We start from the raw sequence: 17,559 nt of genomic DNA on the forward strand, positions 1-17,559 counted from the left end.
GCGTCCCGGGCCGCTATTCTAGCCCACCAGCCCGGGCAGGACACGTGACACATGCGCCATTTTACCATATTTTGAGCTAACATATGCGATGCAGTTTTCGTGCCGCAGGCGACTTCGATGACCCATATTTCCAGCAAAATTGTGAGGCCAGTTGTAAACACGCGCGTATTTCTCCACGGTATGCTAATGGTCCAGTTGGGGAACAGCCGCCGCGGTGGCTCAGTGGTTATTGCGCTCGGCTGCTGGCCCGAAAGACGCGGGTTCGATCCCGGCCGCGGCGGTCCAATTTCGATGGAGGCGAAATTCTAAAGGCTCGTGTGCTGTGCGACGTCAGTGTACGTTAAAGAACCCCAGGTGGTCGAAATTTCCGGAGCCCTTCACTACGGCGTCCCTCATAGCCTGAGTCGCTTTGGGACGTTAAACCCTCATAAACCAAACCAAGTTGGGGAACGAACCGACGCCCGACCCGTGGAACGAAACACGGTGGGCTTCGTCGCAACTGAGCTCAACAACAACAACAAAACTAAAATAACATTCGTGGAGGATTATGAGCAAACCTGTGAATGTATTTTGGGCGAGGCACCTAGCTAAGTGTAGAGCGCTAAGATATGGTGTTTTAAACCCTCCTAAACCCAGTCGCATGACCGTGCCTATAGATCCCAAAGATGCAACCGAGTTGTCCGAAAACTGCCAATCGTTAGCGCCAGATGGCCGGCTGTACCTCTCTGCTAGTATTCTAAATCTGTCTAATATCTGTTGCGTACCTATATACGTTGCAATCGCCCGCTTTTTCCTCGTGTGCTGTGTACGCCCTGGCTTTCACGCCTTACCGAGCGTGCAAATCTTCCCCTTTGCAGGCCTCGCCCGATGCTACACCAACGAGGAAGCAGCTCGAGCCACGTGCCCCGATGACCGGGCCGTCTCCGAGCGGCGGTTCACAGAAATCATCCTCTACAGTGAGTGTTTCTGCTAATTCCCACGTACGAAGGTTTTTCCCTCTCTCGTGACGGTTTCGTTAAGGAGCGAATGGCGCCTTTCCAAAATGTGTCGCACCCGAGAAGGTCGGGCTTCTGGTCGTTGAAGGTTTGTGCCCATTGGAAAACCGGTGGTTCCAAGGTGGCATTGGGATTCAAACCCGTTACCTCCGGCATACGGGATTGATGGTCTACGGTAGCGCAACAGGCGGCACAGAACGTTGTATACACTACAATTGACTGAACGCTGTACCTCTTGTACACCCGCCGCTAGAAGTTCAATGTGCAAGCGATCGAGCTTTGGAAGTGTAAGTAGTCGCGGCCTGTGCACGTGACGGGCACGTGCACCAAAGGGCGGAATACAAGGCAGACTGTGCACAGCATCTTCGACGTGGCAATAGCAAATGCTGTTTCTCATGGTGTATGTAGAAGGCGGGAAGACGGTACACTTGGCAGCACAAAATGAGCAAGGGGTGTGAGGGAAGCCTAAGTCACAACGCCCCGACAACATCCCAACAACGTCCCGACGACGTCCCGTAACTCGTGCATGACGTCGGGTTGCACACGAATGCTTCTCTCGGAGCACGTAAGAGTCGTCCGCTAACACTAATTCCTCCTTGTGGCATTGCAGGGAAGCACACGGAGGAGCACCTCAAGGGCAACGGCCTGCTTCTGGGCGAACCGCTGTCGCCGCCATCGCCGGCGATGCCGGGGATTGGCGGCACGGCGTCGACGTCCCTGCGCCAGATGTTCTGCCCCATCAACGGCCGCTACCGCTTCCAGTACAGCGCCAACGGCGAGGAGTTCCGCTGCGCCGAGCCCTACTCGTCCGAGCTGAGCAACTGCCCGCGCGGGGACGGGCTCACCGTGCGATTCCGCCAGTGCTCCTTCCCGGACTTCGGTGAGATACTGCACGCGTGCACAATACAATACAATGCATGAAAATTTCGCGTATTTGAAATCTGTAGATTTCAGCCCTGCAAGCTTCATGACGCTACCGAATCAACTACCCAGCTAAAGTGAAAAATTAATTAATTTCGAAAGATTTAATGACGTGAAAAACACATAACAGTACCCTGTATGTCCTTCTTTTTCTTTGTCATGTTTCCGTAGCGCTGTTTTCTAAGTAACTATGTAAAACCAAATCGCCCAATCTGCCGTTCTTCTGTCTGTCTTGTTTGGCACCAAGACCAGGAGTGGTCAAAGATTCATCCGTTGCGTTTGCTGCCACCACTCATGTACGTGTTTCCTTTTTTCCCCCCTTTTTACTTCGGCCGTGCAATGCAGACGTGAGCTTCCTGTGCCTGGGCGACTGGGAGAGCGGCCGCGGTGGTGACCGCTACCTGGCCCTCATGGACCTCCGCAGGGACCCGGAGTCCCGGCCCAGATACCGATGCGGGGTGAGTAGCGCCCCCCCCCCCCCCCCCCCCCCCCCTCTCTCTCTCTCCACGGCGAACCCGGCTACGCTTCGCGCATTTGGCCGCTGCAGAGGCAGTTTGTAAGAAGTTTGTAAGTGCGGGAAGTTTGTAAGCAAGCCCGCAAAAACTGGACAAAGGCTTCTAGTTTGCGCGGCTGCCACTACGTGGTCTGTGGCGCTGAACTTCAAAATTTACCGCGGGCATTTTGAATGTTTGGTACACCTTATATGTGTCAGATACTGCATCCCGTAGGGAAAGTGTGCCGTTAGATTCAACATCTTCACGCGTCATCTCGCTACACTCTTTAGTTTTCTCTATTAAAAACCAAAATATCCCTATTCAGAGGCGAGGTGCTCGCTACTGACGGCCGACAGATGGCCCTAGTTGATGCTAGGAAACACCCAAATGTTACCGCCCGTTTCAAAGGGAAGAGCCGAATAATAATAATAATAATAATAATAATAATAATAATAATAATAATAATAATAATAATAATAATAATAATAATAATAATGACGGGAAAGCTGGCCATGAAAATAATATGATCGATCCCGACTACGCGCCGCTTCTTGTGTATTCATTAAAGTCCGGAGTGCTTGATGGAATTTCAGTTTGTTGCGTTTTTGCAGCGTCATTAACACTGAAATACAGCCTGTGGAACTGAAGCGAAATACTTGAACACATTAATGTAGGACTGAACAAAACTTACCGTACTTTTTTCCCCTTCATATATATATGCGTTCGTTTTCGCCTGCGGCAGCACATGTCCAAAAGGAAATACAACCGGGCCAGCAACAACGTCCAGATTCGCACGCCCTTTCAACCGTCAAGGCCACCTTTCGATTCGAGGCCCTGCTCTCTCGCGTGTAAGAGAGAGAAAAAAACGAATAGCTTTGATTGTCTGCGAGCCTACAGTGACCCTGCAAGCGTTGTGCCAGTTGCTGAAAGCATGGGAAACCGCGAAGACAAGGTTGCAGCCTTACTCCGCTCTGTACAATCAGGATTGACATTTAGTGATCGGCAGACCGAGCCGCACCGTGGACGCGTCGTCCGTGACGGCGTCGTTGTTTCTGAACGTGTAAAGACCGCCTCGAGTGTTTAACAGGCGTGAACTTCGATAGTAAAGAAACAACGAAGCCGAATCGCGCGCAAAACGGAGAGGGGTGGGGGGTAATGAGAAGTCACGGCTTCACGGACCGCGAACCGGCAAACTTCCCTTTTGGTTCGCCGTTTCCAATACTTCGCTCCGGCCAGGGTCATTATACACAGCCTGACCGCGGTCGGTTTCGTGGACACGACAACACGCAGTGTGCACATACCTATTCCGCGTCCGTTCCATTCTCAACACATAGAGAGAGAGAGAGAGAGAGAGAGAGAGAGAGAGAGAGAGAGAGAGAGGGGGGGGGGGGGGGGGGCAGCATTCCGGGCATGCACGCCTGTTAGAACCATTTCCGCGGTTTGTCTCGGGCGGCTCGGCAGCACATCGGCCATTACGGGCGTCTTAAAGCACCTTGAAGAATTGAACCCCGCTCACCGCCCCAGTGAACGAAAAGAACAGAATAAACAAACAATTAAGGGAAAGACGGGGTCCGAAAGAAAGAAATTAGGAAAAAAAAAAAGCTCAGTCTTCTCGCGTGTTTGTACCTTTTGATCTCTAACCGCGTTCCACCGTCGTCGCCGCTGGCCACCCACAGGGATTCGTACTCTATGCCGGGTTCCGAGCGCTCTTCCAGCGGTGGCGTGACGTCAGTGACGTCATCACGCCACCGGCTGGCAGCCGACGTACACGAGTCACTGTCTACGCTGCTTATAGTAAAAAAAAAAAAGAGAGAGGACGCGGCAATAATGCACCTTGCATGCTTCGGCTTGCAGAGACGTTCTCAAGAATGCGTATCGCGATCTCAATTAAGTTAAGGTCGTCACATCCAGGTTGTTTTGTGTTCACCGAGCACGCGCTGTGTAGCACTCGTAACAGGATCAGATTATACCGCAGTATGCACAGTTTGACTCACGGTTCTCGCATTTCTTCCTTGTTCTGAAAAACAACGGTCGTTTAAGGAGTTTCCATGGTCCAAGGTTACTTCAGACTAGTTGAAAGCAGCCGCGGAGGTGATGGCAGTTAGCTTAGAAGACAAAAGAACTGCCTTACGAAGGGGCAGTTCTTTTTCACACATCCCGGTGTTCTCACATCCATGGACACTAATCACAAGAGTAGATAATTCGGCTGTTGATAGCTAATTAAGCTAATTAGGCACAAGCGTAAGGGAGCTTAAGTGGGTATTTAACACCTCCGGGAACATCGTTTGACTTGAACGAGTCAGAAAGAGTTATGCGCAATTGTCTCTAGGGAAGGAATTTTGGTTTCTGGTCCACCTGTTCGCGCAAACTTAATTAACCGCAAGCGAGCTGCGGCTTTTTTTTCTTCCCAGCAAAAGATTGCAGGTTCGGTGTCTAAACAACAGTCGGGGCCGTAGTGTCGATGTGGGCGCAAGACGGCAGTATACGTCGAGATTTCGGTTCGCAACGTTAACTCAGGTGCTTGAGGTTATAAATTTACAGCCCAAACCATTCTCCGGTGTTCCTGAACGCCTAGGCGGTGCAGTCGTGGGGCGTAAATACCGCAATTATATCGCTCCTGAACCCGCAGCCCGTTATAGCCGATATGCGGACGACCAGAACACGATGTGAACCGTTTCTTCGAGTACTTCGGATCTGAACGGACACTCAGGCGAGTTTCAAGAGGCCATACCGCGAGCCTTACATTATGCGCCGAGCGATTCCACTTCCTATAGGATTTAGCTAGAAAAAAAAAAGAATGAAAAAAAAAAACGAACAAGCATTCTGGAAGCGGTGGATAATCAGCCATTATAATACCATACTATACTTGAAAACGGTGACTGCCGCCGGAGCTTAAATGGCCGCCTAACTATATATAAGGGGAACCCATTTTGCACGGCATCTACGTTTTTTCGAACCGTGCTTACTTTGCCCGTCTGTTCCTTTGTTTTAATTATCCGACTCCCGTAATAGCACTCCGGTGTCGGTCTACGCCGACCCATTCCGAGCTCGCTAAGTGCACAGCCACCCTCTCCCCCGCCCTCTCATTTTTCTTAATTATTTTCTTTTTTTTCCCGCCGCCGCTTCCTTTTCCCCCGCAATTCCGAAGAACATTAGCCGCGTGGAAGACAGTCCGTCCCAGCGCGTAATTAACTTAGCGCGCGAGGCTTAGCGCAGGCAAGGCCGTCCTCTATTCTTTCGAGAAAATAAGAACAACAAAAAGAAGGAAGAGATAACGGAGGAAGCAAAGAAGAGAATACGACGACGAATGCGAAGCAGTGGGGGAACGCAAAGGCCTTTGGTGTTTCGTTCCTGCAGGTTCTTGTTTTTTTTTTTGTTTCCCGGTGTCCCTGTCATCACAAACAAGGAAAGAGTTCTGCGCATCTTTTTATTTCTTCATTCTATTCATTTTCCCTCGGTTGTATAGTTGCCTTGCCGCCTGTCGTTTCCTCATAGTCTGCCCTAGTTCCCGTGGCGAAAAAAGAAAACAAGCAAAAGCATATGTCTTTCCCGCTTCAGGTATTTTTTTTTCTTCGGAAATGACGCGGCCAGCAGCTCGCACGAACGTGTAATGCCGACTCATGCAGTTACGGGATGTCTGTCCGAAACGGCAATTCCTGCAAAAAAATAGCGCCCAGCCGTTTTTCGTCAAGCAGGGCGCATCCGGTTGCTGACGCCTGTAAGGAAAAAAAGAACTACAAACATAAAAAGTATAAGTAAAAGGTCGGCAGTAAACAAAGCCGCAGAATATGACCGGCTTAGCCATAAACAAACACTCATCTCGCGTTTTAACGGCGGGGCCGCGAGGGACCGCCCCGTGAACTTCCAAAAGCCCTCCGCCGCCCGCCTCGCCTCGAAGTCAAACAGGACGCGACTAGCCCAGCACAGTTGGACGAAAAAGGGAAGAAAATCATCGATAGTCGTAATTGTGGCCTTCGGTATTTCGTGCAACCTGCCGGTTCTCTTCTTTCTTTATTTTTATCTATTGCGCTCGAACGCCCACTTGCGAAGGCGTTCTCTTATAATGCTAGCCGATGACAAGCGTTATATAGAGGCGGGATGATGGACTCCCTCGTCTGGCTGAATCCATAGCTGCTTGACGTCACTGGTGCGCGAGCCAATGGCCACGCGCCTCTCTCTCAACGTCGCAAGTCAAACACGGGGCGGCATCCGCTTCACAATTCAAACCGCATGGAAGGTCAGAAACGATAAGAAGAATAAGCAGAAGAAGTGGGGGCGGATGGGAGGGTTCCTGGAAGGCGGCAAAGCGCTTATTTATCGCCCTCGAGTAATGTGCGCCAGCAGTGTGTATAGTTTATGTACACAAACAGTGCGGAGGCCTCAAAGAGAGGCCGACGCCTCGGATATATGCGTGGCAGCTGAAGCCTAGCTGTGCTGTGCCGCACGATGGCTTCCAGCGGGCATGGCTGGGCGTTTGTTTGGCAGGAAAGGCCTCTCCGGCGAGGTCGTTCTCCCACGATCCCGGCGCTGGGCGTCGACGGGGCAGACGACGCAGGCATGCAGCGGCGCAGCAGACGATTCACGGCCGCTGATAGCAGTCGAGGCAGGTGAAAGGGAAAGAAAGAAGCGTGGATAGATAGCGAAGGACGGCTGTCTTATGTATACGCGCACAACGTGTCCCTCACATAGTCAACGCGGAGTGGTTTGTGTTGTTCCTCGTCCTTCGTACCACTGTTTTATTCTTCCCTCCTTGCGCGTTACTGTTCTTTTGACTGACTTGCTGCTTGTCCATATAACGCGGGTTACGAAACGTGCTCACTCTTTTTTGTCCTCACTAAGCTGTACACACAGATAGAGAGAGAGAGAGAGCGCTTCGCGGCCGGATAAAAAAGCCGGTTGAAGTGCGGCCTCAGGAAGACAATGAAACGCAGAAAGCGCTCCGACTGCGGAAGATACGCGCACACGGGACGAGCTTTGTGCGCCCGGCGACCTTTCCTGCCTTCCGTTGTCCTCCCGCGCGAGCGCTAACCCTAATTCTCAGTTGCGGTCCAGCTGCCAGCTAGCAGCGCCCCCCTCTTCGTCGTCGGCGCAATAGCAGACCACGCGCTGGGAAAACGGGCGGAGTGCACAGCAGACGAGAAAGTGGGGCTGCGAGCGACGAGGCTTAGCGGCTATCCCAACAGAAAACGCCCATGGCGTGGCCCCGCGTACGGTATTTATTTGACAAGAGCGGTGTGTGTGTGCTCGCTAGCGGCACGGCCGCATTTTTTGGCGCCCCGTCATTTCTGTCATGGCAAAAGTGGACGCGGCGGCTGTGGCGGCGAAACGCGGGGTGTATAATACTCATCCCCGCGAGACATACGCGTCATGCGTGCAAGGCTGCATTTTGGGTGCTGGGCCCGGCGTTTACTTTCAGTTCCGTTTTGCTGGCCCTCTCCGTCTGGGCCAAGCGGAGGCGGATACGTCACGAAATATGCGGTACCGGCGAAGGCACGCAGTGAATAGAGGAATATATATGGTTTTGTCTTTCCTTGCTAGACGTTTCTTATCACGTGAAGAGGGAGTCGGAGCGGGCGTTTTATGGCGTGCTATTGGGACAATATGCCATTACTCGCTGAATGAGAGAGAGACAGAATTACGAATATGTGTTTTTATTTCCTGTGTATGCGAAAGTGCGTATTTTGCTGCATAAGCTACGAGCAAGCAACGTAGTTATACGAGAGCAGCCTGTAGAATCGCTTCTATCCTTGACTAATAAAACGTTCACGCGAGGAGGAGGTTCAGAAGAAAGGAAAGTCGCGTACTTCTCTCTCTCTCTTTTCTTTTTTTTTTCAAGGAAAGAAATGGCAGAGTAAAAAATGAAAATTGGTTTTTGGGGAAAGGAAATGACACAGTATCTGTCTCACATATCGGCAGACGTCCGAACCGCCCCGTAAGGGAAGGGATAAAGGAGGGAGTGAAATTGAAGAGGTGCCGTAGTGGAGGGCTCCGGAATAATTTCGACCACCTGGGGATCTTTAACGTGCACTGACATCGCACAGCACACGGGCGCATTAGCGTTTTGCCTCCATAAAGACGCAGCCGCCGCGGTCGGGTTCGAACCCGGGAACTCCGGATCAGTAGTCGAGCGCCCTAACCGCTGAGCCACCGCGGCGGGTTCGCAGTAACGTACTGTCGCACTCCTTAGTGGTCACCACAACCCCGCCGTAAAAGAAGGGAGTTAGGAGGGTGTGAAAGAAGAGAGAAAGGGTGCTGTTCAGTGAATAACTCTGGAATAATTTCGAACTCATGGGCATATTTAACGTGCACTGACACCGCGCAGTACACGGGCACGTTTTGCGTTTCGCCTCCCTAGAAACGCGGCCGAATTTATAGTAAGAAGGGCCAGAGAACTTTCTCCAACTTTTCAGTACGCCGCTGGATCAAATTTCGTGTCCAAGCCCACCTGGATGACCATAATACTAGCCGTGTCTTTGTAAGCTAGCGTACGCACTGCCACGAACATAGTAAACTGCATGCGGGGTAGGTTATCCGCGTCACCTACTAGATACATGAGCTTGGTAAACAGGAAAGTATAGAGCGTACAACCTCAATGGAATACAGGGACTTCTGTGGGAAATCATGGTTTCGGATTGCATTTCGACGGCAGCTTGGACCCCAGCGCGGTTTTGCTTATGCATGCCTGCAATTTTGTATTATTTTCTCTTTCCCTTTCCCTCGGCCGCAGCTTTACCGCGAGGAGCCTGGCACAGGACGCGTCTACGTGGCGCTGTCGTCGGATTCGACCTGCACCACGCAGCTGACCTCGGCCACCAGCGGATACGAGTCACTGATATTGACACCAGGTGAGACCGTCACAAGAGTGCACATTTGGCCTTGTTATGTGCAACTTATGTCTTTTCCCCGGCCCTCATGTTAGCGCGCTGCTTGTTTCAAGTCTTTTAAGCGGTATTGCTGCTTCGTAAAACGCTTATATGGTGCACCGGAAACCTCACTGGTGGGATTAACATGCTCTTACTCTATTCTACAATATCGTGCGCCAGCCGTTGTACTCTTTATACGGAAGCCCCTGAGTGAAATCCGTATAGCGCGTGAAACCTCAAGAGCGATTAGGTTTTTATGTGCGGTCAGCGCAGATGTGCTATAGATGCATAGACAGCCTTGTTCAAAAGTTCCCAGGCCACGAGGTCCGCTGCCAAGTCTTGGTAGAGCTTTTGTACCTGTGCCACACGCACACAGGAAACGGCACTAAATGCTTAATGCCGTCAAGTTCAGAGTTGGTGCTACACTTTCAGATTTAGTGTCAATATATATTAGGTGCGTCACGATGATGAAAACGCCTGCAAGCCAAACAAAAATTTTACCTGATTATACAAACAGTGCTTATGAGTGCACAAAATTTCATCATTGCTGTCCACTTATGCGGTTTATAAGCAAACCGCTGTTTTTTTTTTCTGTGTGTGTGTTGAATGTTGTACGTCGGCTGTGGGCGGAGTCCTGGAGGCCGAAGTATGTACAGCACTCGTCCCCTAGACACAGTACACTATATATCTCCGTGTGCCCTCCTTTGGACGCAGTGCCGGAGCGCAGCCTTCCCGCCGAGGTGGAGTCGGCTACGTGTCGCTACCCCGAGTGGAGCCAGGGCCACTGGGAGCGGGTTCGCGTCGAGGCCGGCACCCTGGTCTTCCGGGACACGGACCGCTTCGTTACGCTTACCGCTCGCTGCGTGACCCGGCAGAACAGCACCCCCAACGACCGGCTGCTCGTCTACGGAGTCACCCAGTGGTGAGCATGTTGTACATACTATACACGCACGTGCATCGTACTATACTTATCGGCCGTATGTGCTGCCGCCGCCTCACTTGACCCGAACACGTCTATGGCGCCTTTTCATTTTTATGCTGGCGAAAGAGCTAGAGACAGAGTGTTATCCCTTTAGAAAGGTAACCAATCTACTATATAAAGTTCAAGTCCAGACGTGTGTCTTCGTCGGTAGGACATAAGAAATAAGCATCGGGTTAAGACTTGGACTAGGAGGAAAAATACGAATAAACGCTGCTCTTAACTTCAGCACCCTGTGTCTGTGTCACGAAATTCGAACAGATATCGAAATTCAGTCGAAGATTTATTGCCCGTATAAAGTTTTGTTCTTTATTTAGAGTTACGGCTTGTTGATCTCTTAATCTAGAGTTAATGCAGAGTTTACCTGGAGTTAAAATATTAGGGTTAATCCATTGTTATTCGAGTGTTTTTACTATTAGTTGTGGCATTTTGGTGACAAGCAGGCTTTAACGTCCCGAAGCTGCAAAAGTGTTCTATGAGATATGCCAGATTTGAGGCTGAATTGGGCATGTTTGCATGTCGCCTCCACTGAGACGCGGGCGGGATGCGAGCCCGTGACCTTGGTCGCAGCAGCCGAACGTCGTAATCATTGAGCCTAGCTAACAAGGACAAGCGGCCTAGTTATAATTTCTGGGGTTTAACGCGCTATAGCGACTCCGGCTATGAGGGACTCCGTAGTGAAAAGATTCCGGAAATTTCGAAGACCTGGGGTTGTGTAACGTGCGCTGACATCGCACTGTACACGGACCTCTAGAATTTCGCCTCCATGGAATTGCGACCGCAGCGGCCGGGATCGAACCCACGTCTTTTGGGTCAGCAGCCGAGTGCCATAACCACAGAGCCACCGCGGCGGCAGGAGGGCTTGTACTGGAATGCATATTGTAACCGTGCAAACAAACAGGGACGATCCGCGCCTTGTCCTGTCACTTCATTCCTACGTCTCTGCTTGCGCGGCTTATAAGTAGTCTTCCCTTAAAAATTGTCATATTTGCGTTTTTTTTATATTCGAACCTTGCATGTGACGGCGCCCGTACAGGCGCGGCCAGGATAATAATAAAGCGTATTTTGCCGTTGTAATTCTTTTCTCATAGTCTACACGGAGTAACCTACGGCTCCTTCGCATTTTTATGTGCAAGCTTGAAGGCAGCACCTAATCACATAAACATAACAGACATTCTAAATGAACATGAGATATTTATATCGTCGCAGCGTGCTTGATATTTTGATGGCCGTTGTTATACTGTCATTTCGTTATAGCGACTAATTCGAAATTCTAGAGGCTCGTGTACTGTGTGATGTCAGTGCACGTTAAGGAACCCCAGGTGGTAGAAATTTCTGAAGCCCTTCACCATAGCTTCCCTCATAGCCTGTGTCGTTTTGGGATGTTAAACCTCCTTAGATCAGACTAACTCGATATATAGCCGAGCAATTTGCAAAGGAATTTCACCTGTTTCCTTTAATCGGAGTCATTTCGTTGTGGTGACGAGGCTTAGAACTATGTCACTGTCTGCCTTTCGATTTATAGTGATTTCCCAGCGCTATAAGATTCGTGTTGTACCGCCGCAGTTGCGCAACAGCTGCATGCAGAGTATACGTGTGTACAACTATCATGGGAATGCATGTAGTTTGACGCATCTACGTGAACATCAGAGCAATATGATGACTCCTCATTGTTCAAGTCTTTCATGTTCCACATAACTTCAGATGTTTCTGTGACACACTAAACAACGCTTACACAGTTTATTTATTCTTTCACAGTGGCGAAGAGCTCTACTATTGTCTTTGGTTGCGGCGCCGGTCCCTCAACGTCATGGAATTCCAGCTAGGTAAGTTTTCCCTGCTTCCATCAAAACATTGGAGGTGAAATACCAAGGGATGCTGAATGTTATCTGTTGTGGCTTATGTTATCTTACCTGCCTGCTGTCTTATTTTCTACAAAAAAAGAGGAACAGTAGAAGACATCACAACTGACCTGTGGTGGGGATGGAACCAACCAACTCTGCATGTCGCATGTAGCTGTTGGTTGATTCCTTTCCACGGTGTGGGGTTCTTCCTATTTTCTGTCACTATATCTTCTATCTTAAATGATTACGTCAGTCATTATCGTTATAATTAAAAGAAAAAAATCTCGTGCGTCCACGGATTCAAAGGCTTTTTGCGTGTTTTTGCTTATATATTAGGTATCCATTACTGAGGCAGCCCTTACCATGCAGCCGCATTCCTAAAGGATGCACTGTTGCAGCTAATTCCACATTAGCGTAGAAACAGTGTTAGCAATTAACATCTCGACTTCGCTCTTTTCCCAGGATCCAACCCCAGCGCGCACCCTTCGGATGCGCTCTGCAGTGATGAACAGTTCACCACCACCACGTGGGTGACGCAAGGAAGTGAGTGCCACGTCATTTCCGTACGGCGCAGTGACTATCTTTTATACCTTTCCACGCGCGGCGGTTTAGCTAATATGCATTTATTACCTCATATGACAGGTGAAGTGGTTTCAAACCAGCGCCTGGAAGCCTTTAGAAACAGCACGTGTAGGGGTTAAGGGTGTCCGTTGCTTGGGCTAACGCGGTTGCTGCGACGAGCCTATGTACGGCCCGCGCACGCGCAGTATCCGGCGTAGCACATTCTAGAGACGCTGTTGACGCATGTGCTACTCCAGCTAGCGGCAGCGCAGCGTGCATACGTTCCAGGGGATGAACTGAAAGCTTCGCCAAAAGTTTTTTAGGTTCGCCACCGTGTTCTCCATCCCGTCTGACCGCGGCGCGCCGACAATGGGGGCTAAAAGCGTTTCATGCTTAACATTTACCTGCTGGGAGCACGCGTGAAAAAAAAAAAAAAAAAACGTACATCGTTGTCTGCCTTTCTTTTTTCACTTCTAGTAAGAAGTGCAGCATTCGCGATCTTTCGCCTGTGCAGGATGTCCCATGAATGTCCTGCGACGGCTCTCCCTGTGCCTGAGCAAACTGTTGGTGGAAAGGAGGCAGCAGCGAAGTGGGATGGCACGTGGAGCGGGTGACGGTTGGGCACGCGCGCGCGCTTGTGCACTGTTTTCGCGGCAACTGCCTTAATCATGCAGAATTCTCATCTATTGAAGGCTGGAAGCTGCGTTGTTAAGGTGCAGGCGACAAAGGAAGCGCGGATGACAGAAACACGCCCTGAAGGCAACCCGCGCGAAGTCTTCCGCGGCATAGTTTCGTTTTCGAGCTTTTAGTTGTTCTCGCTGTATAGCGCCCCTCTGGCGGTGCAGCCCGCAGCCACAGCGAGATTCACGTCGCCAGTTAGTCTGCTCGGCATAGGCGTCGTAGGCGTGGGTGCAACACGCCGGAAGCCGCCGAGCTCTGGCGGTCGAGCGCCGATGCAGCCTCGTCCCTCTCCGGTCGGTCTGCCGTCGCCGCTCCAAGCGCGCGCTAAACGTAGGCTGTCAAAATGCCGGCACGAGGTAAATTATTATCGCGAAGTGACTTTGGATCGCGACATAGCATGCGGGAACGCTGCCACAGTTGCAGTTGCGACGTAACAGCCGAGTCTCTATACATTGCTTGGGAGGACTGGCTCACGAAAGCGCAGCAGTGCCGCCGCGGTGGCTCAGTGGTTATGGCGCTCGGCTGCTGGCCCGAAAGACGCGGGTTCGATCCCGGCCGCGGCGGTCGAATTTCGATGGAGGCGAAATTCTAGAGACCCGTACTGTGCGAGGTCAGTGCACGTTAAAGAACCCCAGGTGGTCGAAATTTCCGGAGCCCTTCACTACGGCGTCCCTCATAGCCTGAGTCGATTTGGGACGTTAAACGCTCATAAACCATAAACCATCACGAAAGCGCAGCGGCCGGGAACGTATCAGCGGGGTTCTGCGCTGTATTACGAGTGTGTGTATTTCCATAGGATCGCAATTACAGACACTATACTTCCACTTGTCGCAGGGACCCAGTCTTCGCTGGCCGCGTGTCCCATCACGGGCGACTACACGGGCGTCATCCCGGGCACCACGGGGCTGTGTGCGCGCGTCGCCTCCGACTGCAACAACCCGGACATCATGTTCTACTCGGTCAGCAGCTGCGACAACAGGACGCACGTTTACGAAGGTGAGCCCCTGCGGTGATTCTAACGAACAGCTGCTCCGCTGCTTCCAAAGAGTGCGCAGTACGGCGCTGACAGGCAGAATGACGCTACTGCGTCCTACCTGTCACGAAGTTCACCTGCACCACTGGCCCGACTGCACCCTGAAAAGACGCGCCATGGGTAACCCAGCTGCACTTTGGTCTGCCATGTCGATCGCAGCGCCATAACACTAGAGAAGGAATCAGTTTTAGTGCATCCATGGATGGATGGGTGGATGGATGAACGAAAGATAGGAGCGATCCCCTTTGAAATGTGGTGGTGGCAGATGCCACCTTGCTCGGGGTTTTTTCTTTATATTTATTTCTTTAATGACGTTATAAGTCAGTCTATAGATTAGTCATTTTTCTTTAAATACATTTTTACTCCAATACTTCTAACCTTATTTTACTTCTCTCCTAATCCAGTTAACCCAGTGCTTTTCCACGCCCTCCGCCTGAGATTATCGGTATCAGCACAACACGAGCATCCGTGCTCGGTTGACGCCACGTACGGTGTGTAGGTGATTTGTGCCACTTACAACGAATCTTTCAGTGGTCAAAACCGTTAGCCATGGCAGTGACAGTCCGAAACCTGTAAGCGAGCATAGCGGCGGCAACGTATGTGCGTCTGACTGTCCCGCATGGCTCCTAAAAAGCAAGCCGAAAGAGGTTGCGCATTTGCAACTGTCGAAGCTGTCAATACCCCTCAAAGGAGACCCTCCCCTCCCCCAGACCATGGCGTTGACCGCTTGTCGTAACCATGGTCATGACTACAGTGCACTATATTAGGGGTATTAGGAAAAAGCGGGAGTGGTGGCGTGAAGCTGGTAGTCAACTGCCGACAGCGGCATGCACTGACATAGAGTTAACCGCGCTGGCGTGCTGTAGAAAGCAGCGCCCACTTATGGACACAAACACTGCATTCGACCTTCGCGCAATGAGAAGCTGCTGTCCCAGACCGCACTTTGCCGTTGCCGAGCCGCAAACGAACAGATGGCCTCGAGAAGATTTGTGACTACCCGTCTGCTTGAGAGGAGCAGACGTAACACGCCAGTGCATCACTACCATTAACTTCACACCAGTGCACCTGTTGACAGGCGATATTTCTGTATTCACGTTGCCGATGCGCCACAGCCTTTCCACTGACCACTACTTCTAGTTCACTGTAATGACATTGCATTTAACCCTCTAGCATGGCATCGCAGGCGACTGGCAGGTGCCTCTGAAATCGGAGTAACCGCGACTTCCATGACGTCATGACAGTCGGACGATGCTATTGGCTGCGTTCTTTAGCTGTATCCAACTATAGTTAAACATTACACTTCCTTGGTTGATGGACTGCAAGGGCACCTTGTCATGTCTATGTGTATAAATGCAAGACTACTTTTGCACCTCGGAACACGTTCTCATTTACAAATACTCAAAGCAGTGCACACTGATGCCATGCTTGCATCTACAGCATGCTCACATAATGCAAAACATAAGTTATCATCAAATTATATACTTACCAGCACATTATGCTGTAAATAAAAAAAAAGAAAACCTCACAGCTATGATTTTCAGTGTACTTATCAGCAGAAGCCACTTTCTGAAAAAGTTTTTATGCACACCACTATGCAAGAATACAGAAAACTCTGCTGTCTCCTGTTGCTGGACATACACCAGGAATACTCGAAGTCAGCTTAGTCAAAGCCTGTTGCATTTGTGGCATTTGATAGCAGGAAAAGAATAATTGCGTCCGGTACCTGAATGCGATAGCCCATTAGCTCCTTTATTAAAATTTTTGCTAGGGCAGGAGAGGATGCAGTGCACTCAAGTGCCATGTACAATGCTTGGTAAGCTTGTGTGACTTATGCCAGCCGATCCAATTTTTCATTTCTTCTTTTTTGTTTAGCTGAGGTTCCACCAATGCATGAATTAGCTGGCTCTTGCTATACCGTTTTGTGGCTTTATCTGATCGCCCACACTGCTGGAAGTTTTAAAAAAATGTGCATGTAATATATGCAACAAATTGAATGATGCCACATGCAAAAAAATCCTTACAATGACAAAGTTTCCAAGGGCACAGTAAAGTGTGTGAAGGTGCGTTTATTTAGGGGGGTGGCTCTTAGGCTGTGGAAAGCAGTTCTCAGAGGCTTTACATTACCACTCTGTGTTGCTTATACCTCCTCTTCTTCTATTCCTGATGCAGAACGTGAGTACCGGTGCCTTGGTAGCTGGGAGGAGGATGGCATGACATTCACATATACGCAACGACGAGACATCCCGGGATACCAGTGCTTTGTGAGTGTGGTCCACTGATTCCTTACCATATGGAACAAGTTGACAATACTGATGGCGTATAGTATACATATATGTGCATGCTTAGCGCACGTCTTCCTTCTTTCAATGGCAAACGAATAGGCAGTAAACTCTCAAGTAAGCAGACGAAGTCATTTTATGCTCGCAAAATCATTAGAAAACCACGATTTCTTCCATTAGTTACACAATGCAAGTGATATGCAAACAGTATAGAAGGTTGAGAAACTGCTTGCAATTATGTTGTTAGCCAAACAAAGACTCAAAACTGCATTTTGTGCCATCCAATAACTATGCCAATAACTGTGCCAATAACTGAGGAGTGCATTTAAATAGTGGATATGCTTACCACTGCAGGAAAAGGAACACAAAAGTATTTAACATTTTCAGAAAGTGGTCACGTCTTTCTCTTGAAGCACAGGTTTTTCCAATTAAATTTTATCATCTGTATGTAGCAGTTTGAAAGACAAATTACTTTAGCTAACTAATTGTCTCATTAGCTAGTGATCACAACAATACTGATGGTGTGTAAACATAGGTGCATGCATAGCCCAGGTCTTCTTTCTCTCAAAGACAAACAAGCGGGCACTTGGTCACCTTTGTCACTGTGCAGCACAAAAGTGCAGTTGACAGTCAAGAGCACCTTCTTTGCCTTATGACAAAACTTGTATAGAGTTTCCTTTCTGTGTTGTTTATGTTCATCACAAGTGAGCTGCTCATTAGTCCGATGGTCCTGCAACTTTGTTGAAAGCGATATCCTGTTTTGTTTTTTTTCAACAGTCCGGAAAGATTATACGGAGTGGAGATGAGGCCTACATCAAGGAGGCAGGTGAAAGCTGCATGCGCGGTGAAGATCCCCTGCTCTACGGGATGAAGATCACCAAGCAAGGTAAGGCAACTCTTCAGCCTCTA

The 17,559-nt window shown here is 49.9% G+C and overlaps 1 protein-coding gene across 1 annotated transcript in view; it reads left to right on the top strand.

Moving 5' to 3' along the window:
* The window catches only part of LOC144110591 (uncharacterized), a 101,762-nt gene that overhangs the window by 79,234 nt on the left and 4,969 nt on the right, over positions 1 to 17,559 (top strand). The window contains exons 4-13 of the mRNA XM_077643610.1: positions 858 to 956; positions 1,606 to 1,875; positions 2,262 to 2,374; positions 9,138 to 9,255; positions 9,988 to 10,195; positions 12,011 to 12,078; positions 12,559 to 12,639; positions 14,173 to 14,334; positions 16,541 to 16,632; positions 17,428 to 17,536. Of these exons, the coding sequence (XP_077499736.1) occupies positions 858 to 956; positions 1,606 to 1,875; positions 2,262 to 2,374; positions 9,138 to 9,255; positions 9,988 to 10,195; positions 12,011 to 12,078; positions 12,559 to 12,639; positions 14,173 to 14,334; positions 16,541 to 16,632; positions 17,428 to 17,536 (1,320 nt within the window). The remainder of the gene's footprint in view (positions 1 to 857; positions 957 to 1,605; positions 1,876 to 2,261; positions 2,375 to 9,137; positions 9,256 to 9,987; positions 10,196 to 12,010; positions 12,079 to 12,558; positions 12,640 to 14,172; positions 14,335 to 16,540; positions 16,633 to 17,427; positions 17,537 to 17,559) is intronic.

Source organism: Amblyomma americanum, chromosome 11 (genome assembly GCF_052857255.1).
Source record: "Amblyomma americanum isolate KBUSLIRL-KWMA chromosome 11, ASM5285725v1, whole genome shotgun sequence".
Lineage (NCBI taxonomy): Eukaryota > Metazoa > Arthropoda > Arachnida > Ixodida > Ixodidae > Amblyomma > Amblyomma americanum.